The sequence below is a fragment of the Pseudophryne corroboree genome, chromosome 5 (genome assembly GCF_028390025.1).
Source record: "Pseudophryne corroboree isolate aPseCor3 chromosome 5, aPseCor3.hap2, whole genome shotgun sequence".
NCBI lineage: Eukaryota > Metazoa > Chordata > Amphibia > Anura > Myobatrachidae > Pseudophryne > Pseudophryne corroboree.
This window is the reverse complement of record NC_086448.1, coordinates 653,938,661-653,966,102: the sequence shown is the minus strand read 5'-3', so window position 1 is coordinate 653,966,102 and position 27,442 is coordinate 653,938,661. Positions and strand designations below refer to the sequence as shown.

Sequence of the window (27,442 nt, the reverse complement as noted above, 5' to 3'; positions counted from 1 at the left end):
CGATGAAACTATAACATAACCCTTATGTAAGCAATAACTATATACAAGTCTTGCAGAAGTAGTCCGCACTTGGGACGGGCGCCCAGCATCCTCTACGGACTACGAGAAAAAGATTTACCGGTAGGTTTAAAATCTTATTTTCTCTAACGTCCTAGAGGATGCTGGGGACTCCGTAAGGACCATGGGGATTATACCAAAGCTCCCAAACGGGCGGGAGAGTGCGGATGACTCTGCAGCACCGATTGAGCAAACAGGAGGTCCTCCTCAGCCAGGGTATCAAACTTATAGAACTTTGCAAAGGTGTTTGACCACGACCAAGTAGCAGTTCGGCACAGCTGTAGTGCCGAGACCCCTCGGGCAGCCGCCCAAGACGAGCCCACCTTCCTAGTGGAATGGGCCTTAACCGATTTCGATAACGGCAATCCTGCCGTAGAATGCGCCTGCTGAATCGTGTTACAGATCCAGCGAGCAATAGTCTGCTTTGAAGCAGGGCCGCCAACCTTGTCGGCTGCATACAGGACAAACAGTGCTTCTGTTTTACTGATCCTAGCCGTACTGGCCACGTAAATTTTCAAAGCCCTGACCACATCAAGGGACTCGGAATCCTCCAAGTCACGTGTCGCCACAGGCATGACAATAGGTTGGTTCATATGAAAGGATGAGACCACCTTAGGTAGGAATTGAGGACGGGTCCGCAACTCCGCTCTATCCATATGGAAAACCAGATAGGGGCTTTTACGTGATAAAGCCGCCAATTCCGAAACTCGCCTAGCCGAAGCCAAGGCTAACAACATGACCACCTTCCAAGTGAGATATTTAAACTCCACTGTTTTAAGTGGTTCAAACCAATGTGACTTAAGGAAATTTAACACCACGTTAAGGTCCCAAGGCGCCACCGGAGGTACAATAGGAGGCTGAATATGCAGTACTCCCTTCACAAAAGTCTGTACTTCAGGTAAAGAGGCCAATTCCTTTTGAAAGAAAATGGATAAGGCCGAAATCTGAACCTTAATGGAGCCTAATTTTAGGCCCAAATTCACTCCAGTTTGTAGGAAGTGAAGAAAACGGCCTAGATGGAATTCTTCCGTAGGAGCATTCCCGGCCTCACACCAAGAAACATATTTTCGCCATATTCGGTGATCATGTTTAGACGTCACGTCCTTCCTAGCCTTTAGTAGCGTAGGAATGACCTCATCCGGAATACCTTTTTCCGCTAGGATCCGGCGTTCAACCGGCATGCCGTCAAACGCAGCCACGGTAAGTCTTGGAACAGACAGGGACCTTGTTGTAACAGGTCCTGCCTTAGAGGAAGAGGCCACGGATCTTCTGTGAGCATTTCTTGCAGATCCGGATACCAGGTCCTTCGTGGCCAATCTGGAACAATGAGAATTGCTCTCACTCCTCTTTTTCTTATTATCCTCAACACCTTGGGTATGAGAGGAAGAGGAGGAAACACATATACCGACTGGAACACCCACGGTGTCACTAGGGCGTCCACAGCTACCGCCTGAGGGTCTCTTGACCTGGCGCAATACCTTTGTAGCTTTTTGTTGAGACGGGATGCCATCATGTCTATTTGGGGTAGTCCCCACCGACTTGCAATCTGCGCGAAGACTTTCTGATGAAGTCCCCACTCTCCCGGATGCCGATCGTGTCTGCTGAGGAAGTCTGCTTCCCAGTTGTCCACTCCCGGAATGAACACTGCTGACAGAGCGCTTACATGATTCTCCGCCCAGCGAAGAATCCTGGTGACTTCTGCCATTGCCACTCTGCTCCTTGTGCCGCCTTGGCGGTTTACATGAGCTACTGCGGTGATGTTGTCTGACTGGATCAGAACTGGTCGATTTCGTAGTAAGATCTCCGCTTGACCTAGGGCGTTGTATATGGCCCTTAGTTCCAGGATGCTGATATGAAGACAAGTCTTTGGAAATTTCTCCCCTGTGTGACTGCTCCCCAACCTCGGAGGCTCGCGTCCGTGGTCACCAGGATCCAGTCCTGAATGCCGAACCTGCGGCCCTCTAGAAGGTAGGCACTGTTTAGCCACCTAGGAGAGATACTCTGGACCTGGGGGACAGGGTGATCCGCTGATGCAATTGCAGATGCGACCCGGACCATTTGTCCAATAGGTCCCATTGGAAGGTCCTTGCATGGAATCTGCCATATGGAATGGCTTCGTATGTTGCCACCATCTTTCCCAGAACTTGAGTGCAATGATGTACTGACACTTGTTTTGGTTTCAACAGGTTCATGACTAGAGTCATGAGTTCCTGCGCTTTTTCCGTCGGAAGAAAAACCCTTTTCTGGTCTGTGTCCAGAATCATGCCCAAGAAGGGCAGACGAGTTGTAGGATTCAGCTGCGACTTTGGAATATTGAGAATCCAGCCGTGTCGCTGTAACACATTCAGTGAAAGTGATACGCTGTTCAGCAACTTCTCCCGTGATCTCGCTTTTATGAGGAGATCGTCCAAGTACGGGATAATCGTGACACCCTGCTTGCGCAGGAGCACCATCATTTCCGCCATTACCTTGGTGAAAATTCTCGGGGCCGTGGAAAGCCCAAACGGCAACGTCTGAAATTGGTAATGACAATCCTGTACCGCAAATCTCAGGTACGCCTGATGAGGAGGATATATGGGGACATGCAGGTATGCATCCTTTATGTCCAGAGATACCAAAAAATCTCCCCCTTCTAGGCTGGCGATGACCGCTCTGAGCGATTCCATCTTGAACTTGAACCGTTTTAAGTAAAGGTTCAGGGATTTTAAATTTAAATGGGTCTGACCGAACCGTCCGGTTTCGGAACCACAAACAGAGTTGAGTAGTACCCCTGCCCTCTTTGAAGCAGGGGAACCTCTACCACCACTTGTTGAAGACACAATTTGTGAATCGCATGTAACACTATCTCCCTTTCCAGGGGTTGTTTCGGTAGGGCCGATTTGAAAAACCGGCGAGGAGGCACTTCTTCGAATTCCAGCTTGTAACCCTGGGAAACTATTTCTATTGCCCATGGATCCACCTGTGAGTGGACCTAGACGTGAAGACGTGCCCCCACAGGAGCGGACTCCCTCAGGGGAGCCCCAGCGTCATGCGGTGGATTTTGCAGAGGCCGGGAAGGACTTCTGTTCCTGGGAACTATCTGTGTTATGCAGCTTTTTCCCTCTGCCCTTACCTCTGGCAAGAAAGGACGATCCACGTGCTCTCCTGCTTTCTCTAACGTCCTAGTGGATGCTGGGGACTCCGAAAGGACCATGGGGAATAGCGGCTCCGCAGGAGACTGGGCACAAAGTAAAAGCTTTAGGACTAGCTGGTGTGCACTGGCTCCTCCCCCTATGACCCTCCTCCAAGCCTCAGTTAAGATTTTGTGCCCGAACGAGAAGGGTGCAATCTAGGTGGCTCTCCTGAGCTGCTTAGAGTAAAAGTTTAAATAGGTTTTTTTATTTTCAGTGAGACCTGCTGGCAACAGGCTCACTGCATCGAGGGACTAAGGGGAGAAGAAGCGAACTCACCTGCGTGCAGAGTGGATTGGGCTTCTTAGGCTACTGGACATTAGCTCCAGAGGGACGATCACAGGCCCAGCCATGGATGGGTCCCGGAGCCGCGCCGCCGGCCCCCTTACAGAGCCAGAAGAGTGAAGAGGTCCGGAAAATCGGCGGCAGAAGACGTCCTGTCTTCAATAAGGTAGCGCACAGAACCGCAGCTGTGCGCCATTGCTCTCAGCACACTTCACACTCCGGTCACTGAGGGTGCAGGGCGCTGGGGGGGGGGGGGCGCCCTGGGACGCAATGAAAATACCTTAAATGGCTAAAAATACATCACATATAGCTCCTGGGCTATATGGATGTATTTAACCCCTGCCAGTTTTCCACAAAAAAGCGGGAGAAAGGCCGCCGAAAAAGGGGAGGAGCCTATCTCCTCAGCATGGAGGAAGGCTCCCTGACTCTCCCCTGCAGTCCTGCACTACAGAAACAGGGTAAAACAAGAGAGGGGGGGGCACTAAATTGGCATATTAATATATACAGCAGCTATATTAGGGAAAAACACTTATATAAGGTTATCCCTGTATATATATATAGCGCTCTGGTGTGTGCTGGCAAACTCTCCCTCTGTCTCCCCAAAGGGCTAGTGGGGTCCTGTCCTCTATCAGAGCATTCCCTGTGTGTGTGCTGTGTGTCGGTACGCTGTGTCGACATGTATGAGGAGGAAAATGGTGTGGAGGCGGAGCAATTGCCTGTGTTAGTGATGTCACCCCCTAGGGAGTCGACACCTGACTGGATGGTCTTATGGAAAGAATTACGTGATAGTGTCGGCACTTTACAAAAGACTGTTGACGACATGAGACAGCCGGCAAATCAGTTAATACCTGTACAGGCGTCTCAAACACCGTCAGGGGCTATAAAACGCCCGTTACCTCAGGTCGATACAGACACTGACACGGACACTGACTCCAGTGTCGACGGTGAGGAAACAAACGTATTTTCCAGTAGGGCCACACGTTACATGATCACGGCAATGAAGGAGGTTTTGAACATTTCTGATACTACAAGTACCACAAAAAAGGGTATTATGTGGGGTGTGAAAAAACTACCCGGTTTTTCCTGAATCAGATGAATTAAATGAGGTGTGTGATGAAGCGTGGGTTTCCCCCGATAAAAAACTGCTAATTTCTAAAAAATTATTGGCATTATACCCTTTCCCGCCAGAGGTTAGGGCGCGTTGGGAAACACCCCCTAGCGTAGATAAGGCGCTCACACGCTTATCAAAACAAGTGGCGTTACCGTCTCCTGATACGGCCGCCCTCAAGGAACCAGCTGATAGGAAGCTGGAAAATATCCTTAAAAGTATATACACACATACTGGTATTATACTGCGACCAGCAATCGCCTCAGCCTGGATGTGCAGTGCTGGGGTGGCTTGGTCGGATTCCCTGACTGAAAATATTGATACCCTGGACAGGGACAATATATTATTGACTATAGAGCATTTAAAGGATGCATTTCTATATATGCGAGATGCACAGAGGGATATTTGCACTCTGGCATCAAGAGTAAGTGCGATGTCCATTTCTGCCAGAAGAGGATTATGGACGCGACAGTGGTCAGGGGATGCGGATTCCAAACGGCATATGGAAGTATTGCCGTATAAAGGGGAGGAGTTATTTGGGGTCGGTCTATCGGACCTGGTGGCCACGGCAACGGCTGGAAAATCCACCTTTTTACCACAAGTCACCTCGCAGCAGAAAAAGACACCGTCTTTTCGGGCTCAGTCCTTTCGTCCCCATAAGGGCAAGCGGGCAAAAGGCCACTCATATCTGCCCCGGGGCAGAGGAAGGGGAAAAAGACTGCAGCAAACAGCCTCTTCCCACGAACAGAAGCCCTCCCCCGCTTCTGCCAAGTCCTCAGCATGACGCTGGGGCCTTACAAGCGGACTCAGGCACGGTGGGGGCCCGTCTCAAGAATTTCAGCGCGCAGTGGGCTCACTCGCAAGTGGACCCCTGGATCCTGCAGGTAGGATCTCAGGGGTGCAAATTGGAATTCGAGACGTCTCCCCCTCGCCGGTTCCTGAAGTCTGCTTTACCAACGTCTCCCCCCGACAGGGAGGCGGTATTGGAAGCCATTCACAAGCTGTATTCCCAGCAGGTGATAATCAAGGCACCCCTCCTACAACAGGGAAAGGGGTATTATTCCACGCTGTTTGTGGTACCGAAGCCGGACGGCTCGGTGAGACCCATTTTAAATCTGAAATCCTTGAACACTTACATAAAAAGGTTCAAATTCAAGATGGAGTCACTCAGAGCAGTGATAGCGAACCTGGAAGGGGACTATATGGTGTCTCTGGACATCAAGGATGCTTACCTCCATGTCCCAATTTGCCCTTCTCACCAAGGGTACCTCAGGTTTGTGGTACAGAACTGTCACTATCAGTTTCAGACGCTGCCGTTTGGATTGTCCACGGCACCCCGGGTCTTTACCAAGGTAATGGCCGAAATGATGATTCTTCTTCGAAGAAAAGGCGTCTTAATTATCCCTTACTTGGACGATCTCCTGATAAGGGCAAGGTCCAGAGAACAGTTAGAGGTCGGAGTAGCACTATCTCAAGTAGTACTACGACAGCACGGATGGATTCTAAATATTCCAAAATCGCAGCTGATTCCGACGACACGTCTGCTGTTCCTAGGGATGATTCTGGACACAGTACAGAAAAAGGTGTTTCTCCCGGAGGAGAAAGCCAAGGAGTTATCCGACCTAGTCAGGAACCTCCTAAGACCAGGCCAAGTGTCAGTACATCAATGCACAAGGGTCCTGGGAAAGATGGTGGCTTCTTACGAAGCGATTCCATTCGGCAGATTCCACGCAAGAACTTTTCAGTGGGATCTGCTGGACAAATGGTCCGGATCGCATCTTCAAATGCATCAGCGGATAACCCTGTCTCCAAGGACAAGGGTGTCTCTCCTGTGGTGGTTACAGAGTGCTCATCTCCTAGAGGGCCGCAGATTCGGCATTCAGGATTGGGTCCTGGCGACCACGGATGCCAGCCTGAGAGGCTGGGGAGCAGTCACACAGGGAAGAAATTTCCAGGGCTTGTGGTCAAGCATGGAAACGTCACTTCACATAAATATCCTGGAACTAAGGGCCATTTACAATGCCCTAAGTCAGGCAAGACCTCTGCTTCAGGGTCAGCCGGTGTTGATCCAGTCGGACAACATCACGGCAGTCGCCCACGTAAACAGACAGGGCGGCACAAGAAGCAGGAGGGCAATGATGGAAGTGGCAAGGATTCTTCGCTGGGCGGAGAATCATGTGATAGCACTGTCAGCAGTGTTCATTCCGGGAGTGGACAACGGGGAAGCAGACTTCCTCAGCAGACACGATCTTCACCCGGGGGAGTGGGGACTTCACCCAGAAGTCTTCCACATGATTGTGAACCGTTGGGAAAAACCAAAGGTGGACATGATGGCGTCCCGCCTCAACAAAAAACTGGACAGATATTGCGCCAGGTCAAGGGACCCTCAGGCAATAGCTGTGGACGCTCTGGTAACACCGTGGGTGTACCAGTCAGTGTATGTGTTCGCTCCTCTTCCTCTCATACCAAAAGTACTGAGAATCATAAGAAGGAGAGGAGTAAAGACTATACTCGTGGCTCCGGATTGGCCAAGAAGGACTTGGTACCCGGAAATTCAAGAGATGCTCACGGAAGACCCGTGGCCTCTACCTCTAAGAAAGGACCTGCTCCAGCAGGGACCATGTCTGTTCCAAGACTTACCGCGGCTGCGTTTGACGGCATGGCGGTTGAACGCCGGATCCTGAAGGATAAAGGCATTCCGGATGAAGTCATCCCTACCCTGATCAAAGCCAGGAAGGATGTAACCATACAACATTATCACCGTATTTGGCGTAAATATGTTGCGTGGTGCGAGGCCAGGAAGGCCCCTACAGAGGAATTTCAACTGGGTCGTTTCCTGCATTTCCTGCAAACAGGACTGTCTATGGGCCTCAAATTAGGGTCCATTAAGGTTCAAATTTCGGCCCTGTCAATATTCTTCCAAAAAGAACTGGCTTCTGTTCCTGAAGTTCAGACGTTTGTCAAGGGAGTACTGCATATACAGCCTCCTTTTGTGCCTCCAGTGGCACCTTGGGATCTCAATGTAGTTTTGGGATTCCTAAAATCACATTGGTTTGAACCACTCACCACTGTGGACTTAAAATATCTCACATGGAAAGTGGTAATGCTGTTAGCCCTGGCTTCAGCCAGGCGTGTCTCAGAATTGGCGGCTTTATCCTATAAAATAAGAATTTACTTACCGATAATTCTATTTCTCGGAGTCCGTAGTGGATGCTGGGGTTCCTGAAAGGACCATGGGGAATAGCGGCTCCGCAGGAGACAGGGCACAAAAAGTAAAGCTTTAGGATCAGGTGGTGTGCACTGGCTCCTCCCCCTATGACCCTCCTCCAAGCCTCAGTTAGGATACTGTGCCCGGACGAGCGTACACAATAAGGAAGGATTTTGAATCCCGGGTAAGACTCATACCAGCCACACCAATCACACTGTACAACCTGTGATCTGAACCCAGTTAACAGTATGATAACAGCGGAGCCTCTGAAAAGATGGCTCACAACAATAATAACCCGATTTTTGTAACTATGTACAAGTAATGCAGATAATCCGCACTTGGGATGGGCGCCCAGCATCCACTACGGACTCCGAGAAAATAAGAATTTACTTACCGATAATTCTATTTCTCGGAGTCCGTAGTGGATGCTGGGGTTCCTGAAAGGACCATGGGGAATAGCGGCTCCGCAGGAGACAGGGCACAAAAGTAAAGCTTTTACAGGTCAGGTGGTGTGTACTGGCTCCTCCCCCTATGACCCTCCTCCAGACTCCAGTTAGGTACTGTGCCCGGACGAGCGTACACAATAAGGGAGGATTTTGAATCCCGGGTAAGACTCATACCAGCCACACCAATCACACCGTACAACTTGTGATCTAAACCCAGTTAACAGTATGATAACAGAGGAGCCTCTGAAAGATGGCTTCCTAAACAATAACCCGAATTAGTTAACAATAACTATGTACAAGTATTGCAGATAATCCGCACTTGGGATGGGCGCCCAGCATCCACTACGGACTCCGAGAAATAGAATTATCGGTAAGTAAATTCTTATTTTCTCTATCGTCCTAAGTGGATGCTGGGGTTCCTGAAAGGACCATGGGGATTATACCAAAGCTCCCAAACGGGCGGGAGAGTGCGGATGACTCTGCAGCACCGAATGAGAGAACTCCAGGTCCTCCTTTGCCAGGGTATCAAATTTGTAAAAATTTACAAACGTGTTCTCCCCTGACCACGTAGCTGCTCGGCAGAGTAGTAATGCCGAGACCCCTCGGGCAGCCGCCCAAGATGAGCCCACCTTCCTTGCGGAATGGGCCTTAACAGATTTAGGCTGTGGCAGGCCTGCCACAGAATGTACAAGTTGAATTTTGTTACAAATCCAACGAGCAATCGACTGCTTAGAAGCAGGTGCACCCAACTTGTTGGGTGCATACAGTATAAACAGCGAGTCAGATTTTCTGACTCCAGCCGTCCTTTAAATGTATATTTTTAAGGCTCTGACAACGTCCAACAACTTGGAGTCCTTCAAGTCGTCTGTAGCCGCAGGCACTACAATAGGCTGGTTCAGGTGAAACGCTGATACCACCTTAGGGAGAAAATGCGGACGCGTCCGCAGCTCTGCCCTATGTCGAATGGAAAATTAAATAAGGGCTTTTATAAAACAAAGCCGCCAGTTCAGATACTCTCCCGGCCGAAGCCAGGGCCAGTAACATAGTCACTTTCCATGTGAGATATTTCAAATCCACCTTCTTTAGTGGTTCAAACCAATTGGATTTGAGGAAATCTAAAACTACATTTAGATCCCACGGTGCCACCTTAGGCACCACAGGAGGCTGTATATGCAGTACTCCTTTGATAAAAATCTGGACCTCAGGGACTGAGGCCAATTCTTTTTGGAAGAATATTGATAGGGCCGAAATTTGAACCTTAATAGATCCCAATTTGAGACCCATAGACAATCCTGATTGCAGGAAATGTAGGAAAACGACCCAGTTGAAATTCCTCCATCGGAGCACTCCGCTGCTCGCACCACGCAACATATTTTCGCCAAATACGGCGATAATGCTTCGCGGTGACTTCCTTCCTTGCCTTTATCAAGGTAGGAATGACTTCTTCTGGAATGCCTTTTCCTTTTAGGATCTGGCATTCAAAACGCCATGCCGTCAAACGCAGCCGCGGTAAGTCTTGAAAAAGACAAGTACCCTGCTGAAGCAGGTCCCTTCTCAGAAGTAGAGGCCACGGATCGTCCGTGACCATCTCTTGAAGTTCCGGGTACCAAGTCCTTCTTGGCCAATCCGGAGCCACTAGTCTTACTCCACTTTGCCGTATAATCCTCAATACCTTTGGTATGAGAGGCAGAGGAGGAAACACATATACCGACTGGTACACCCAAGGTGTTACCAGCGCGTCCACAGCTATTGCCTGCGGATCTCTTGACCTGGCGCAATACCTGTCCAGTGTTTTGTTGAGGCGAGACGCCATCATGTCCACCATTGGTTTTACCCAACGGTTTAATAGCATGTGGAAAACTTCTGGATGAAGTCTCCACTCTCCCGGGTGAAGGTCGTGTCTGCTGAGGAAGTCTGCTTCCCAGTTGTCCACGCCCGGGATGAATACTGCTGACAGTGCTATCACGTGATTCTCCGCCCAGCGAAGGATCCTGGCAGCTTCTGCCATTGCCCTCCTGCTTCTTGTGCCGCCCTGTCTGTTTACATGGGCGACTGCCGTGATGTTGTCCGACTGGATCAACACCGGTCTTCCTTGAAGCAGAGGTTCCGCCTGGCTTAGAGCATTGTAGATTGCTCTTAGTTCCAGAATGCTTATGTGAAGAGACTTTTTCAGGCTCGACCACACTCCCTGGAAATTTCTTCCCTGTGTGACTGCTCCCCAGCCTCTCTGGCTGGCACCCGTGGTCACCAGGATCCAATCCTGCATGCCGAATCTGCGGCCCTCCAATAGATGAGCCTCCTGCAACCACCACAGAAGGGATACCCTTGTCCTCGGCGACAGGGTTATCCGCAGGTGCATCTGAAGATGCGACCCTGACCATTTGTCCAACAGATCCCTTTGCATGGAATCTGCCGAAAGGGATTGCTTCGTAAGAAGCTACCATTTTTTCCCAGGACTCTTGTGCATTGATGTACAGACACCTTTCCTGGTTTTAGGAGGTTCCTGACCAGGTCAGATAACTCCTTGGCTTTTTCTTCGGGAAGAAAAACCTTTTCTGAACTGTGTCCAGAATCATCCCCAGGAACAGCAGACGAGTTGTCGGCATTAATTGGGATTTTGGAATATTCAGAATCCATCCGTGCTGCTTTAGCACCTCTTGAGATAGTGCTAAACCCATCTCTAGCTGTTCTCTGGACCTTGCCCTTATTAGGAGATCGTCCAAGTATGGGATAATTAATACGCCTTTTCTTCGAAGAAGAAATATTATCTCGGCCATTACCTTTGTAAAGACCCGAGGTGCCGTGGACAAACCAAACGGCAGCGTCTGAAACTGATAGTGACAGTTTTGTACAACGAACCTGAGGTACCCCTGGTGTGAGGGGTAATTGGAACGTGGAGATACGCATCCTTGATGTCCAAGGATACCATAAAGTCCCCTTCTTCCAGGTTCGCTATCACTGCTCTGAGTGACTCCATCTTGAACTTGAACTTCTTTATGTACAGGTTCAAGGACTTCAGATTTAGAATAGGCCTTACCGAGCCATCCGGCTTCGGTACCACAAAAAGAGTGGAATAATACCCCTTCCCTTGTTGTAGAAGAGGTACCTTGACTATCACCTGCTGAGAATACAGCTTGTGAATGGCTTCCAAAACCGTCTCCCTTTCTGAGGGGGACGTTGGTAAAGCAGACTTCTGGAAACGGCGAGGTGGCTCTGTCTCTAATTTCAACCTGTACCCCTGAGATATTATCTGCAGGATCCAGGGATTTACCTGCGAGTGAGCCCACTGCGCGCTGTAATTCTTGAGACGACCGCCTACCGCCCCCGAGTCCGCTTGCGAAGCCCCAGCGTCATGCTGAGGCTTTTGTAGAAGCCGGGGAGGGCTTCTGTTCCTGGGAAGGAGCTGCCTGTTGCTGTCTCTTCCCTCGTCCTCTGCCTCGTGGCAGATATGAATAGCCCTTTGCTCTCTTATTTTTAAAGGAACGAAAAGGCTGCGATTGAAAGGTCGGTGCCTTTTTCTGTTGGGGAGTGACTTGAGGTAGAAAGGTGGATTTCCCGGCCGTAGCCACCAAATCCGATAGACCGACCCCAAATAACTCCTCTACGCATCGCCTGTCCACTGTCGTGTCCATAAAGCTCTTCTGGCCGAAATGGACATAGCACTTACCCGTGATGCCAGTGTGCAGATATCTCTCTGTGCATCACGCATATAAAGAAATGCATCCTTTATTTGTTCTAACGACAGTAAAATATTGTCCCTGTCCAGGGTATCAATATTTTCGATCAGGGACTCTGACCAAACTACCCCAGCACTGCACATCCAGGCAGTCGCAATAGCTGGTCGTAGTATAACACCTGCATGTGTGTATATACCTTTTTGGATATTTTCCATCCTCCTATCTGATGGATCTTTAAGTGCGGCCGTCTCAGGAGAGGGTAACGCCACTTGTTTTGATAAGCGTGTTAGCGCTTTGTCCACCCTAGGAGGTGTTTCCCAGCGCTCCCTAACCTCTGGCGGGAAAGGGTATAAAGCCAATAACTTCTTTGAAATTAGCAGTTTTTTATCGGGGCACCCCACGCTTCATCACACACGTCATTTAATTCTTCTGATTCGGTAAAAACTACTGGTAGTTTTTTCACACCCCACATAATACCCTGTTTAGTGGTACCTGTAGTATCAGCTAAATGTAACATCTCCTTTATTGCCAAAATCATATAACGTGTGGCCCTTTTGGAAAATACGGTTGATTCGTCACCTTCACTACCGGAATCAGTGCCTGTGTCTGGGTCTGTGTCGACCGACTGAGGCAAGGGGCGTTTTACAGCCCCTGACGGTGTTTGAGGCGCCTGGACAGGCACTAAGTGAGTGTCCGGCCGCCTCATGTCGGCAAACGACTGCTTAAGCGAGTTGACGCTATCCCGTAATTCCACAAATAAAGGCCATTCTGGTGTCGACCCCCTAGAAGGTGACATCCTCATATTTGGCAATTGCTCCGCCTCCACACCAATAACGTCCTCATACATGTCGACACACACGTACCGACACACAGCAGACACACAGGGAATGCTCTATACGAAGACAGGACCCACTAGCCCTTTGGGGAGACAGAGGGAGAGTCTGCCAGCACATACCAAAAAGCGCTATATATGACAGGGATAGCCTTATGATTAAGTGCTCCCTTATAGCTGCTTTTATATTAATATATTGCCATTTATTTTGCCCCCCCTCTCTGTTATACCCTGTTTCTGTAGTGCAGTGCAGGGGAGAGACCTGGGAGCCTTCCTGACCAGCGGAGCTGTGACAGAAAATGGCGCCGTGTGCTGAGGAGATAGGCCCCGCCCCTTTTCCGGCGGGCTCGTCTCCCGCTATTTAGTACATTTAGGCAGGGGTAAATATCTCCATATAGCCTCTGGGGCTATATGTGAGGTATTTTTAGCCTTTTTAAAGGTTTACATTTGCCTCCCAGGGCGCCCCCCCCCAGCGCCCTGCACCCTCAGTGACTGCCGTGTGAAGTGTGCTGAGAGGAAAATGGCGCACAGCTGCAGTGCTGTGCGCTACCTTAAGAAGACTGCAGGAGTCTTCAGCCGCCGATTCTGGACCTCTTCTTGCTTCAGCATCTGTGAGGGGGCCGGCGGCGTGGCTCCGGTGACCATCCAGGCTGTACCTGTGATCGTCCCTCTGGAGCTTCATGTCCAGTAGCCAAGAAGCCAATCCATCCTGCACGCAGGTGAGTTCACTTCTTCTCCCCTCTGTCCCTCGTTGCAGTGATCCTGTTGCCAGCAGGAATCACTGTAAAATAAAAAACCTAAGCTAAACTCTCTAAGCAGCTCTTTATGAGAGCCACCTAGAATTGCACCCTTCTCGGCCGGGCACAAAAATCTAACTGGAGTCTGGAGGAGGGTCATAGGGGGAGGAGCCAGTACACACCACCTGACCTGTAAAAGCTTTACTTTTGTGCCCTGTCTCCTGCGGAGCCGCTATTCCCCATGGTCCTTTCAGGAACCCCAGCATCCACTTAGGACGATAGAGAAATAGAATTATCGGTAAGTAAATTCTTATTTTCTCTATCGTCCTAGTGGATGCTGGGGTTCCTGAAAGGACCATGGGGATTATACCAAAGCTCCCAAACGGGCGGGAGAGTGCGGATGACTCTGCAGCACCGAATGAGAGAACTCCAGGTCCTCCTTAGCCAGGGTATCAAATTTGTAGGATTTTACAAACGTGTTTGCCCCTGACTAAATAGCCGCTCGGCAAAGTTGTAAAGCCGATACCCCTCGGGCAGCCGCCCAAGATGAGCCCACCTTCCTTGTGGAATGGGCATTTACATATTTTGGCTTTGGCAGGCCTGCCACAGAATGTGCAAGCTGAATTGTATTACACATCCAACTAGCAATAGTCTGCTTAGAAGCAAGAGCACCCAGTTTGTTGGGTGCATACAGGATAACAGCAAGTCAGTTTTCCTGACTCCAGCCGTCCTGGAACCTATACTTTCAGGGCCCTGACAACATCCAGCAACTTGGAGTCCTCCAAGTCCCTAGTAGGCGCAAGGCACCACAATAAGCTGGTTCAGGTGAAACACTGACACCACCTTAGGGAGAGAACTGGGGACGAGTCCGCAGCTCTGCCCTGTCCGAATGGACAAACAGATATGGGCTTTTTTGAGAAAAAAACCCACCAATTTGACACTCGCCTGGCCCAGGCCAGGGCCAAGAGCATGGTCACTTTTCATGTGAGATGCTTCAAATCCACAGATTTGACTGGTTTTAAACCAATGTGATTTGAGGAATCCCAGAACTACGTTGAGATCCCACAGTGCCACTGGAGGCACAAAAGGGGGTTGTATATGCAATACTCCCTTGACAAACTTCTGGACTTCAGGAACTGAAGCCAATTCTTTCTGGAAGAAAATCGACAGGGCCGAAATTTGAACCTTAATGGGCCCCAATTTGAGGCCCATAGACACTCCTGTTTGCAGGAAATGCAGGAATCGACCGAGTTGAAATTTCTTCGTGGGGCCTTCCTGGCCTCACACCACGCAACATATTTTCGCCACATGTGGTGATAATGTTGTGCGGTCACCTCCTTCCTGGCTTTGACCAGGGTAGGAATGACCTCTTCCGGAATGCCTTTTTCCCTTAGGATCCGGCGTTCCACCGCCATGCCGTCAAACGCAGCTGCGGTAAGTCTTGGAACAGACATGGTACTTGCTGAAGCAAGTCCCTTCTTAGCGGCAGAGGCCATAAGTCCTCTGTGAGCATCTCTTGAAGTTCCGGGTACCAAGTCCTTCTTGGCCAATCCGGAGCCATGAGTATAGTTCTTACTCCTCTACGTCTTATAATTCTCAGTACCTTAGGTATGAGAAGCAGAGGAGGGAACACATACACCGACTGGTACACCCACGGTGTTACCAGAACGTCCACAGCTATTGCCTGAGGGTCTCTTGACCTGGCGCAATACCTGTCCCGTTTTTTGTTCAGACGGGACGCCATCATGTCCACCTTTGGTATTTCCCAACAGTTCACAATCATGTGGAAAAACTTCCCGATGAAGTTTCCACTCTCCCGGGTGGAGGTCGTGCCTGCTGAGGAAGTCTGCTTCCCAGTTTCCACTCCCGGAATGAAACACTGCTGACAGTGCTATCACATGATTTTCCGCCCAGCGAAAAGTCCTTGCAGTTTTTGCCATTGCCCTCCTGCTTCTTGTGCCGCCCTGTCTGTTTACGTGGGCGACTGCCGTGATGTTTTTCCCACTGGATCAATACCGGCTGACCTTGAAGCAGAGGTCTTGCTAAGCTTAGAGCATTATAAATTTACCCTTCGCTCCAGTATATTTATGTGGAGAAAAGTCTCCAGACTTGATCACACTCCCTGGAAATTTTTTCCTTGTGTGACTGCTCCCCAGCCTCTCGGGCTGGCCTCCGTGGTCACCAGCATCCAATCCTGAATGCCGAATCTGCGGCCCTCTAGAAGATGAGCACTCTGTAACCACCACAGGAGAGACACCCTTGTCCTTGGATATAGGGTTATCCGCTGATGCATCTGAAGATGCGATCCGGACCATTTGTCCAGCAGATCCCACTGAAAAGTTCTTGCGTGAAATCTGCCGAATGGAATTGCTTCGTAGGAAGCCACCATTTTTACCAGGACCCTTGTGCAATGATGCACTGACACTTTTCCTGGTTTTAGGAGGTTCTTGACTAGCTCGGATAACTCCCTGGCTTTCTCTTCCGGGAGAAACACCTTTTTCTGGACTGTGTCCAGAATCATCCCTAGGCACAGCAGACGTGTCGTCAGGATCAGCTGCGATTTTGGAATATTTAGAATCCATCCGTGCTGTTGTAGCAGTATCCGAGATAGTGCTACTCCGACCTCCAACTGTTCCCTGGACTTTGCCCTTATCAGGAGATCGTCCAAGTAAGGGGTAATTAAGACGCCTTTTCTTCGAAGAAGAATCATCATTTCGGCCATAACCTTGGTAAAGACCCGGGGTGCCGTGGACAATCCAAACGGCAGCGTCTGAAACTGACAGTGACAGTTCTATACCACGAACCTGAGGTACCCTTAGTGAGAAGGGCAAATTTGGGACATGGAGGTAAGCATCCCTGATGTCCCGGGACACTATATAGTCCCCTTCTTCCTGGTTCGTTATCACTGCTCTGAGTGACTCCATCTTGATTTGAACCTTTGTAAGTGTTCAAATTTTTTTAGATTTAGAATAGGTCTCACCTAGCCTTCTGGCTTCAGTACCACAATATAGTGTGGAATAATACCCCTTTCCTTGTTGTAGGAGGGGTAATTTGATTATCACCTGCTGGGAATACAGCTTGTGAATTTTTTCCCATACTGCCTCCTTGTCGGAGGGATACCTTGGTAAAGCAGACTTCAGGAGCCTGCGAGGGGGAAACGTTTCGACATTCCAATCTGTACCCCTGGGATACTACTTGTAGGATCCAGGGGTCCTGTACGGTCCCAGCGTCATGCTGAGAGCTTGGCAGAAGCGGTGGAAGGCTTCTGTTCCTGGGAATGGGCTGCCTGCTGCAGTCTTCTTCCCTTTCCTCTATCCCTGGGCAAATATGACTCTTATAGGGACGAAAGGACTGAGGCTGAAAAGACGGTGTCTTTTTCTGCAGAGATGTGACTTAGGGTAAAAACGGTGGATTTTCCAGCAGTTGCCGTGGCCACCAGGTCCGATGGACCGACCCCAAATAACTCCTCTTCCTTTATACGGCAATACACCTTTGTGCCGTTTGGAATCTGCATCACCTGACCACTGTCGTGTCCATAAACATCTTCTGGCAGATATGGACATCGCACTTACTCTTGATGCCAGAGTGCAAATATCCCTCTGTGCATCTCGCATATATAGAAATGCATCCTTTAAATGCTCTATAGTCAATAAAATACTGTCCCTGTCAAGGGTATCAATATTTTTAGTCAGGGAATCCGACCAAGCCACCCCAGCTCTGCACATCCAGGCTGAGGCGATCGCTGGTCGCAGTATAACACCAGTATGTGTGTATATACTTTTATATGATATTTTCCAGCCTCCTGTCAGCTGGCTCCTTGAGGACGGCCCTATCTATAGACGGTACCGCCACTTGTTTTGATAAGCGTGTGAGCGCCTTATCCACCCTAAGGGGTGTTTCCCAACGCGCCCTAACTTCTGGCGGGAAAGGGTATACCGCCAATAATTTTCTATCGGGGGGAACCCACGCATCATCACACACTTCATTTAATTTATCTGATTCAGGAAAAACTACAGGTAGTTTTTTCACATCCCACATAATACCCTCTTTTGTGGTACTTGTAGTATCAGAAATATGTAACACCTCCTTCATTGCCCTTAACGTGTGGCCCTAATAAGGAATACGTTTGTTTATTCACCGTCGACACTGGATTCAGTGTCCGTGTCTGTGTCTGTGTCGACCGACTAAGGTAAACGGGCGTTTTTAAACCCCTGACGGTGTTTTTGAGACGTCTGGACCGGTACTAATTGTTTGTCGGCCGTCTCATGTCGTCAACCGACCTTGCAGCGTGTTGACATTATCACGTAATTCCCTAAATAAGCCATCCATTCCGGTGTCGACTCCCTAGAGAGTGACATCACCATTACAGGCAATTGCTCCGCCTCCTCACCAACATCGTCCTCATACATGTCGACACACACGTACCGACACACAGCACACACACAGGGAATGCTCTGATAGAGGACAGGACCCACTAGCCCTTTAGAGAGACAGAGGGAGAGTTTGCCAGCACACACCAAAAAACGCTATAATTATATAGGGACAACCTTATATAAGTGTTTTCCCTTATAGCATCTTTTTATATATTTCTAACGCCAAATTAGTGCCCCCCCTCTCTGTTTTAACCCTGTTTCTGTAGTGCAGTGCAGGGGAGAGCCTGGGAGCCTTCCCTCCAGCCTTTCTGTGAGGGAAAATGGCGCTGTGTGCTGAGGAGATAGGCCCCGCCCCTTTTTCGGCGGGCTCGTCTCCCGCTCTTCAACGGATTCTGGCAGGGGTTAAATATCTCCATATAGCCCCCGGAGGCTATATGTGAGGTATTTTTTGCCAAAAAATAGGTTTACATTGCCTCCCAGGGCGCCCCCCTCCCAGCGCCCTGCACCCTCAGTGACTGCCGTGTGAAGTGTGCTGAGAGCAATGGCGCACAGCTGCAGTGCTGTGCGCTACCTTAAGAAGACTGAGGAGTCTTCTGCCGCCGATTCTGTACCTTCTTCTCTTTTCAGCATCTGCAAGGGGGCCGGCGGCGAGGCTCCGGTGACCATCCAGGCTGTACCTGTGATCGTCCCTCTGGAGCTAATGTCCAGTAGCCAAAGAAGCCAATCCATCCTGCACGCAGGTGAGTTCACTTCTTCTCCCCTAAGTCCCTCGTTGCAGTGATCCTGTTGCCAGCAGGACTCACTGTAAAATAAAAAACCTAAGCTAAACTTTTCTAAGCAGCTCTTTAGGAGAGCCACCTAGATTGCACCCTTCTCGGCCGGGCACAAAAATCTAACTGAGGCTTGGAGGAGGGTCATAGGGGGAGGAGCCAGTGCACACCACCTGATCCTAAAGCTTTACTTTTTGTGCCCTGTCTCCTGCGGAGCCGCTATTCCCCATGGTCCTTTCAGGAACCCCAGCATCCACTAGGACGATAGAGAAAAGCCCTTACCTAATTTTTCATACGGACAGGGCAGAATTGAGGACTCGTCCTCAATTTCTTCCTAAGGTGGTTTCAGCATTTCACTTAAACCAGCCTATTGTGGTGCCTGCGGCTACTAGGGACTTGGAGGATTCCAAGTTGCTGGACGTAGTCAGGGCCCTGAAAATATATGTTTCCAGGACGGCTGGAGTCAGAAAATCTGATTCGCTGTTTATCCTGTATGCACCCAACAAGCTGGGTGCTCCTGCTTCTAAGCAGACGATTGCTCGTTGGATTTGTAGTACAATTCAGCTTGCACATTCTGTGGCAGGCCTGCCACAGCCAAAATCTGTAAAAGCCCATTCCACACGGAAAGTGGGCTCATCTTGGGCGGCTGCCCGAGGGGTCTCGGCTTTACAACTTTGCCGAGCAGCTACTTGGTCAGGGGCAAACACGTTTGCTAAATTCTACAAATTTGATACCCTGGCTGAGGAGGACCTGGAGTTCTCTCATTCGGTGCTGCAGAGTCATCCGCACTCTCCGGCCCGTTTGGGAGCTTTGGTATAATCCCCATGGTCCTTTCGGAGTCCCCAGCATCCACTAGGACGTTAGAGAAAATAAGAATTTACTTACCGATAATTCTATTTCTCATAGTCCGTAGTGGATGCTGGGCGCCCATCCCAAGTGCGGATTGTCTGCATTACTTGTACATAGTTATTGTTACAAAAATCGGGTTATTGTTGTTGTGAGCCATCTTTTCAGAGGCTCCTTCTGTTATCATGCTGTTAACTGGGTTCAGATCACAAGTTGTACGGTGTGATTGGTGTGGCTGGTATGAGTCTTACCCGGGATTCAAAATCCTTCCTTATTGTGTACGCTCGTCCGGGCACAGTATCCTAACTGAGGCTTGGAGGAGGGTCATAGGGGGAGGAGCCAGTGCACACCAGCTAGTCCTAAAGCTTTTACTTTGTGTCCAGTCTCCTGCGGAGCCGCTATTCCCCATGGTCCTTTCGGAGTCCCCAGCATCCACTACGGACTATGAGAAATAGAATTATCGGTAAGTAAATTCTTATTTTTATTGGAACGAAAGGACTGCATTTGATAATGAGGCGCTTTCTTAGATTGTGAGGGAATATATGGCAAAAAAAATTATTTACCTGCTGTAGCCGCGGAGACTAGGTCAGAGAGTCCCTCTCCAAACAATTCCTCACCCTTGTAAGGCAACAACTCCATATGTCTCTTGGAGTCGGCATCACCAGTCCACTGTCGGGTCCATAAGACACGCCTAGCAGAAATAGACATAGCGTTTATCCTGGAACCCAGTAAACTAATGTCTCTGAGCATCCCTCATATACAAGATCGCATCTTTTATATGCCCTAGGGTCAATAAAATGGTATCCTTATCAAGAGTCTCAATATCCGTTGATAAGGAATCTGTCCATGCTGCTACAGCACTACAAACCCAGGCCGACGCAATAGCCGGTCTGAGTAACGTACCAGAATGTGTGTAAATGGACTTTAGGGTAACCTCCTGCTTGCGGTCAGCAGGATCCTTGAGGGTAGCCGTATCTTGGGATGGAAGCGCTATCTTTTCTGATAAGCGCGTCAAGGCCTTGTCCACCCTAGGGGAGGATTCCCACCATATCCTGTCCTGCGACGGGAAAGGATACGCCGTTAGGATCCTTTTGGGAACCTGCAGTTTTTTGTCTGGAGTTTCCCACGCTTTTTCACATACTTCATTCAGCTCATGTGAGGAGGGAAAGGAGACCTCAGGTTTCTTTCCTTTATACATGTGTACCCTCTTGTCAGGGACAGGGGGTTCCTCAGTGATATGCAACACATCTTTTATTGCGATAATCATATATCGAATACCTTTAGCCACCTTTGGCTGTAATTTAGTATCATCGTAATCGACACTGGAGTCTGAATTCGTGTCGGTATCTGTGTCAACTATTTGGGATAGTGGGCGCTTCTGAGACCCCGAAGGTCCCGGCGACATAGGGACAGGCATGGGCTAACACCCTGACTGTGCCCCAGCTTCGGCTTTGTCTAGCCTTTTGTGCAATAAATTAACATTTGCACTTAAAACATTCCACATATCCATCCAGTCCGGCGTCGGCACCGCCGACGGAGACCTAACATTTATAAACTCCCCCTCCTCCTTAGGCGAGCCCTCAACCTCAGACATGTCGACACACACGTACCGACACACCACACATACACAGGGAAGCTCTTTTCTGAAGACAGGTTCCCCACCAGGCCCTTTGGAGAGACAGAGAGAGAGTATGCCAGCACACACCCCAGCGCTATATGACCCAGGAAAAACACAGTAAATTAATGTTTACCCAGCAGCGCTGTTTTATGTATCTGTGCCAATTATGTGCCCCCCCTCTACTTTAAAACCCTTCTTTCACCGTGTGTTAAGCAGGGGAGAGTCCGGGGAGCTTCCTCTCAGCGGTGCTGTGGAGAAAAATGGCGCTGATGAGTGCTGAGGGAGAAGCCCCGCCCCCTCGGCGGCGGGCTTCTGTCCCGCTCAATTTTTTCAATACATGGCGGGGGCTCTTTTTATACATGTACAGTGCCCAGCTGTACATGTATATATACATCTGTGCCATAAGAGAGGTTTATATTGCTGCCCAGGGCACCCCCCCCCCCCTGCGCCCTGCACCCTGCACCCTTACAGTGACCGGAGTGTGTGAGGTGAAGGGGAGCAATGGCGCACAGCCTCAGTGAAGATTCAAGTGTCTTCTGCCGCCTCAGATGGGTCTTTTCCTCACATACTCACCCGGCTTCTTTCTTCCGGCTCTGCGAGGAGGACGGCGGCGCGGCTCTAGGACGGACGGCGAGGGTGAGACATGCGTACCGATCGCTCTGGAGCTAATGGTGTCCAATTGCCTGAGAAACAGAGCCCTGAAAGTCAGAGAAGTGGGTCTGTTTCTCTCTCCTCAGTCCCTCGATGCAGGGAGTCTGTTGCCAGCAGGCTCCCTGAAAATTAAAAACCTAACAAAAATGCTTTCTTACAGGAAACTCAGGAGAGCTCCTGAAATGCACCCAGTCTCCACTGGGCACAGTATCAAACTGAGGTCTGGAGGAGGGGCATAGAGGGAGGAGCCAGCAAAGTCTTTCTTAAAGTGCCCATGTCTCCTGCGGAGCCCGTCTATCCCCATGGTCCTTACGGAGTCCCCAGCATCCTCTAGGACGTTAGAGAAAGTTGTGTTTGTTCAGGCAGAATGGAATAAGTACATACTGTATGCGAGGTCATCCGCTAACACAGGATAAATAAATGTATTCATTCAACTCCTCAATTGCAATACCGTTGTTCGCCCCAATACCTAAACAGTACATGCAATTTTACCTTTGTTTGCCAACCAACCAAATTGCACACTGTACAGTATAGCCAACTTTAGGCATTTTTCACGTTAGCAGGGTGGGATCAGTAATGTAAACCCGCCGGTTGCGATCCAGACCGTCAGTATACAGACAGCGGGATCCCACCCCTTCTCGCTGCATTCGCCACAGGATTTATTCTCCCTCTATGGGTGTCGTGGACACCCATAGAGGGAGGAAAGCCTGTGGCGTCAGGATTCCGGCTGCGGTATTTCACCGCTAGTCGAGATTCCGACGACGGCACTGTGGCATCCAGGATCCCGACTACCGTTATGGTAACCACTTCCCAGCAGGGTTCTCTTCTAACCATTCTAGCAATTTGAAATGAACACGTCGCAGAAAATAGATATAATATAGTTTTTCCATAAAAGTTTGTAGCACCAAAAATATTACAAATTTGTCATTGGACATAATAATGATATTATAAAATATAATGCCTGTATGTATTATTTTGATTGTAATAGTCTCAAAGGTTGATTTAAAATACTGGTTGACATGCATAGTAATCAATGTACGGCAAATACATCACCCCAAGACATTAGAGGGTCCCTATACCACATAGATTGGGGGTGTTCTAAGCGCAGAACGAAATCTAGTAGTTGGGTCCCCATCCTGGGGGGCCGAGAGAAAATGCTAAATTGTGACAAATGATCTGGGGTCCCAAGCTGCAGCCCACATGCTGCTATACAGCACACTACTGTATGATCTCCTGTAGTACCATCATCACATTAAATATTAGTGCAACATATTGTGTGTGTGTGTGTGTGTGTGTGTGTGTGTGTGTGTGTGTGTGTGTGTGTGTGTGTGTGTGTGCGCCTGTGTTGGATAGGGATACGAAAAGGAGCAGTCTAATTTATTAGGCACACATTCCCACCAAATGGTGCTAAAAATAAACTGATTTGCCCCTAAAGCGTGTCTTTGCTTAGGTTCCATTGAAGCGAATGGTAACGAAATAAAAAATAAATAAAAAGATGTCTGCACAATTTGGGACGAGGATGTGAAAAATGTCAAATGTTAGAACACACCAAGTCAAACTGATGTTATCTATCTTTGTGTATAATATTTAATAAAACATTATTTGAATGAGCTAACTGCAACTGTAAATCCATTGAATTAGAATGGCAATACACTTTCATCAAAACATAGCCTGCAGCAGAGAAACACAAGCCGGCCCCCATCACCATTAGCCAGCTCACCTTTCGGTGACAAACACACCACCAGCCAAACAATATGTAGTAACAGCAGACAGCCGGGGAGAACCACTGGTGCAGTTCATTTTCTTGTTAATGGCATGGAGAATGCATTTACAACCAATGGTCTAAGGACTGATTTTCATACAGAGATACATTTATCCATCTATAATACAATAGGTTAGATTAGATTAACAGATAGGCACTCAATGTCGTAACTGAACCAGTGACTTATCAAGACTACACTGCAGTACAAAGAATGTAATTTATTGAAAAGTCCATTGGGATAGAAGGGGTTAAGTAAAGCCATGACCCTCTGACCTCTACAATCATGACTTCCACCAATGGAAAAGCTGGACCTTTACAAAGCCCTATCAATCTGGCTCTAGCCATTGTAGGCTGCAGCTTAGCCCAGTAAGGATTCTCATTTTTGTGAACACCAGAGCAAGCACAAGCTGTCTCTCTGTCTCTTGACTATTTCCTTCCGTTTTTCAACAGCTATATCAAGCAAGTAAAAAAAAAAACAATGGCTTCATGCTGCCAGCAGCACAGGATTATTACAACTGCTGCCATTCCATTACAGAAATTAAATAAAATGTGGACGCCAATAGAATTAATTAAATCAATGATTCCACAGTATGGCGGGCACTTTATTTTCACTCATCAGCTTTAACAGCAATAAAAAAAATACAATAATGGCAGAATGTTCATTACATTTTTAAGCAGTGGATTACATAGACCTCAAACATGGCTTCTCTGCAATGTTATATAATTGCCAATGCCCCTTAATGCTGCAAGGTGCAGATTCCAGCTGCCTGTAAAGGCGGTGGTGGTGGATGCTAGCACCTTTCTTGTTACAGTAACCAGACATCTACTGCTTTCCAATTACATAACCTTCCAGCAACACAAACGCAGAGCCAAATCCAGCACACGCCTGATGAGATTTAAAACCCTGCTTAGCTGGAGAGGGCTCCCTCCACGTTTCCAGTGCGGGAAGGGTTAAATCTGGTGTTTTTGTAAATACAGGATCACTGACCAGACCAAGGGAAAAAAATAAAATTTAAATAAATACATTTTTTTTTTTTTTAAATAAATGGGTTTCAAGTCATACTAAGCCCCAACAATGCCCTGAGCACATGCACTATGGTGACCATTACCTGTAGGAGCGTTCTCCCCGTACTGTGTGCTTCCTAAAAGGAATGATGCTCCCGTTATCATGAATGATGTCGTTGTTGTTTTCTCCATTTGGGGACAGCGTTTGGGTAGGACCCGGCATTGGAGCTGTCCCAGCAATGGGGTGGGAATGATAGAACAGAAAGGATTGCAGTGGCCTCCTTGTATGTGTGACCTGCTGCCTGTATTTTGCTATTAGGGGTGTGCGGTGCGGACAGGCGGCTGCTGCTGCTGGGACCCTGCTGCTGCTGCTGCTACGGATCTCTCTCTTCCTCCTCTCTCTCTCTCTCCCCAGCTCTCTGGCTACAGCTTGACGTCAAAACAGCCTGGAGCAGCATCCCGGTCACATGACTAGGTCCGTCGCCATGGCAACCGGCTAACTCATCAGATCCCTCCACTCCATACACGCAGAATGCACACTACTATCCTGCAGCAACAACAACAAACACACACACACACACACACACACACACACGGAATCAACTATGCACATTATCCTGTAACACACACACACATTGCACACTACGGTCCTGTAATAAGAACTCACACACACACAGAGAATGACACTACTATCCTATAATAAGAACACACACATAATGCACACTATCCTGTAATAAGGACACACACACAATGCACACTACTATCCTATAATAGGAACACACACATAGAATGCACACTACTATCCTCTAATAGTAACACACACACACACACACACACACACACACACACACAATGATGCACACTAACATCCTGTAATAAGAACACACACACAGAATGCACAGTAATATCCTGTAATAAGAGCACACACACACACACACACACACACATATAATACACACTAATATCCTCTAATAAGAGCACATTTAGCAACACACACAATGCACACTATGAGCAGTGTTTTCATGCAATAGTAACAAAACACACACACACACACCCTGCACATACAGAATGCACACTGGCAGTGTTATCCTGTATTAAGAACATACATCCTCGCTGTGCACACAGAAGACAGAATGCGTGAGAATGCATGATGGCAGCAGTGTTATCCAATAACAACATACACACTGGCAGTGTTCTCGTGTAACAACAATGTGCAATGTGTTATTATTACAGGATACCACTGCCAGTGTGCACTTATAATAACGCTCAGTACACACAGAATGCACACTGGTATTGTGATCATGTAATAACAAAATACACACACATACACTACACACTGGCAGTGTTAGCCTGGAAAAGCATAGATCTGGCATGCAAAGCACCAACTCACTGATTACTCCCCTCCTCCTCCTTTCCAACACACCCCTCCAACTCTTCCTCCTCCCTTCCTCTACTGCACCACTGACACAAGACAGCTCAGCCTACAGAACAGCTTTCCTCTAGCCATTTCCTTTCAGCTCTTTGATATGCAGCTGTGCACACAAAGATCTATTCACTGCAAAGCACTTCCCATGCACTATGCAGCTAACAGGGCTACGGCTGGTCTACATGCAGGAGGAAATACAATAAGGTTAAATAATAGCTTATAGCAGCATCATGCACTAAACTGCATCCTCAGCACCATTCCTCTGAGCAGCATCCATTGCACATCCACACAGCATTACATTGCAATCTCCATGTTGCCTCATTAAAAAAATAAAAAAATAGAATGCACTGGATATACCGATGTAGAACGTTATAACCCAATGTCCTGCACACAGAGCACACTTAAATAACTGAGACAAGTGGAAAAATAACCACATACACTTTTGAAAGTCAGATGGTTTTTATTACTATCACACCATACCAACATATTCAATATCGAATGATAGAGCCAATTGGGTTAATTGTGAGCAGAGTAAATGATAACATCAGGTTAACAATTAATTATAATTGTGTTGTTAGACAAAGAATTCTATAAATATGTATAAATAGAGGGAAAAACATAAAAAAAAGTGCAATTATGACTAATTTCCTCTAATTTCTTGGCTGATTGCAGCATAATTTCTTCCACTGAGATTCTTGTGGTACTACTGTATTTCGTAAAAATGTCATATGCAGTGTAGACATTTTGGGGCTGATGTGGAGTTGCACATATTCCCATTGCAGAGCGTATCCTGGGTGAGTTTCCATCGGGCATGCTCAGTAAATGGGTACTCACACGTACGGGCTGTGCAGAGTCATATACATTGTGATCGCAGCTTCACTTAACACCGAAGAGGCAAAACGGGACAGGGTGCTCTGCACGTAGATTCAGTGCAGGCTGTGAGGACCTGCATGCAAGCGAAAATACCTTTTGGAGGCATGTCTTCTGCACCTGGTACAAGGTGAGTGTACAGTAAGTGCTCGCTGATGATGACTAGCAGCAAACAAGGCACACGTACAGATGTGGTCACATTTCGTGAGGCGTACAACTCTACATACAGCATTTTATCGTTGCTTGCTGCTTACAAGCAATGTACGTCTATTTACTTACAGCTCTGCATCAAGCCCTTTGGGCCTAGGCCAATTTTGCTATGCTGTCCTTTACTTACAATTTATGTGGAAGACAAACACAGCAAATACTAGGAGATTGCTGGAATTGGTCAACAAGATTTTACAGTACTTTTAACATTTGATTTTGATCAGATCGATCATTCCGGGCCCAATCAATTTAGCTTACCTTTATTTTTATTATTAAACTTTATTTATAGGGTGCCACAAGAGGTCCACAGTGCCATACAGAGGGCAAAACAATAAGACAGTACAGGGTGAAACAGTAACGTACAGTAGATAGAACAGTACAATACAGTATTCAA

The 27,442-nt window shown here is 48.3% G+C and overlaps 1 protein-coding gene across 3 annotated transcripts in view; it reads right to left on the bottom strand.

Annotated features, from left to right (window-relative positions):
- Positions 1 to 27,442, bottom strand: part of MAPRE2 (microtubule associated protein RP/EB family member 2) — a 495,635-nt gene that overhangs the window by 267,023 nt on the left and 201,170 nt on the right. The window contains exon 1 of one of the 3 annotated variants that reach the window (XM_063923683.1): positions 24,650 to 24,972. The exons of the other annotated variants lie outside the window; for them this stretch is intronic. Within the exon in view, the coding sequence (XP_063779753.1) occupies positions 24,650 to 24,768 (119 nt within the window). The 5' untranslated portion in view covers positions 24,769 to 24,972. Of the gene's footprint in view, positions 1 to 24,649; positions 24,973 to 27,442 lie in introns of those variants that run through there. 3 annotated transcript variants of the gene reach the window in all.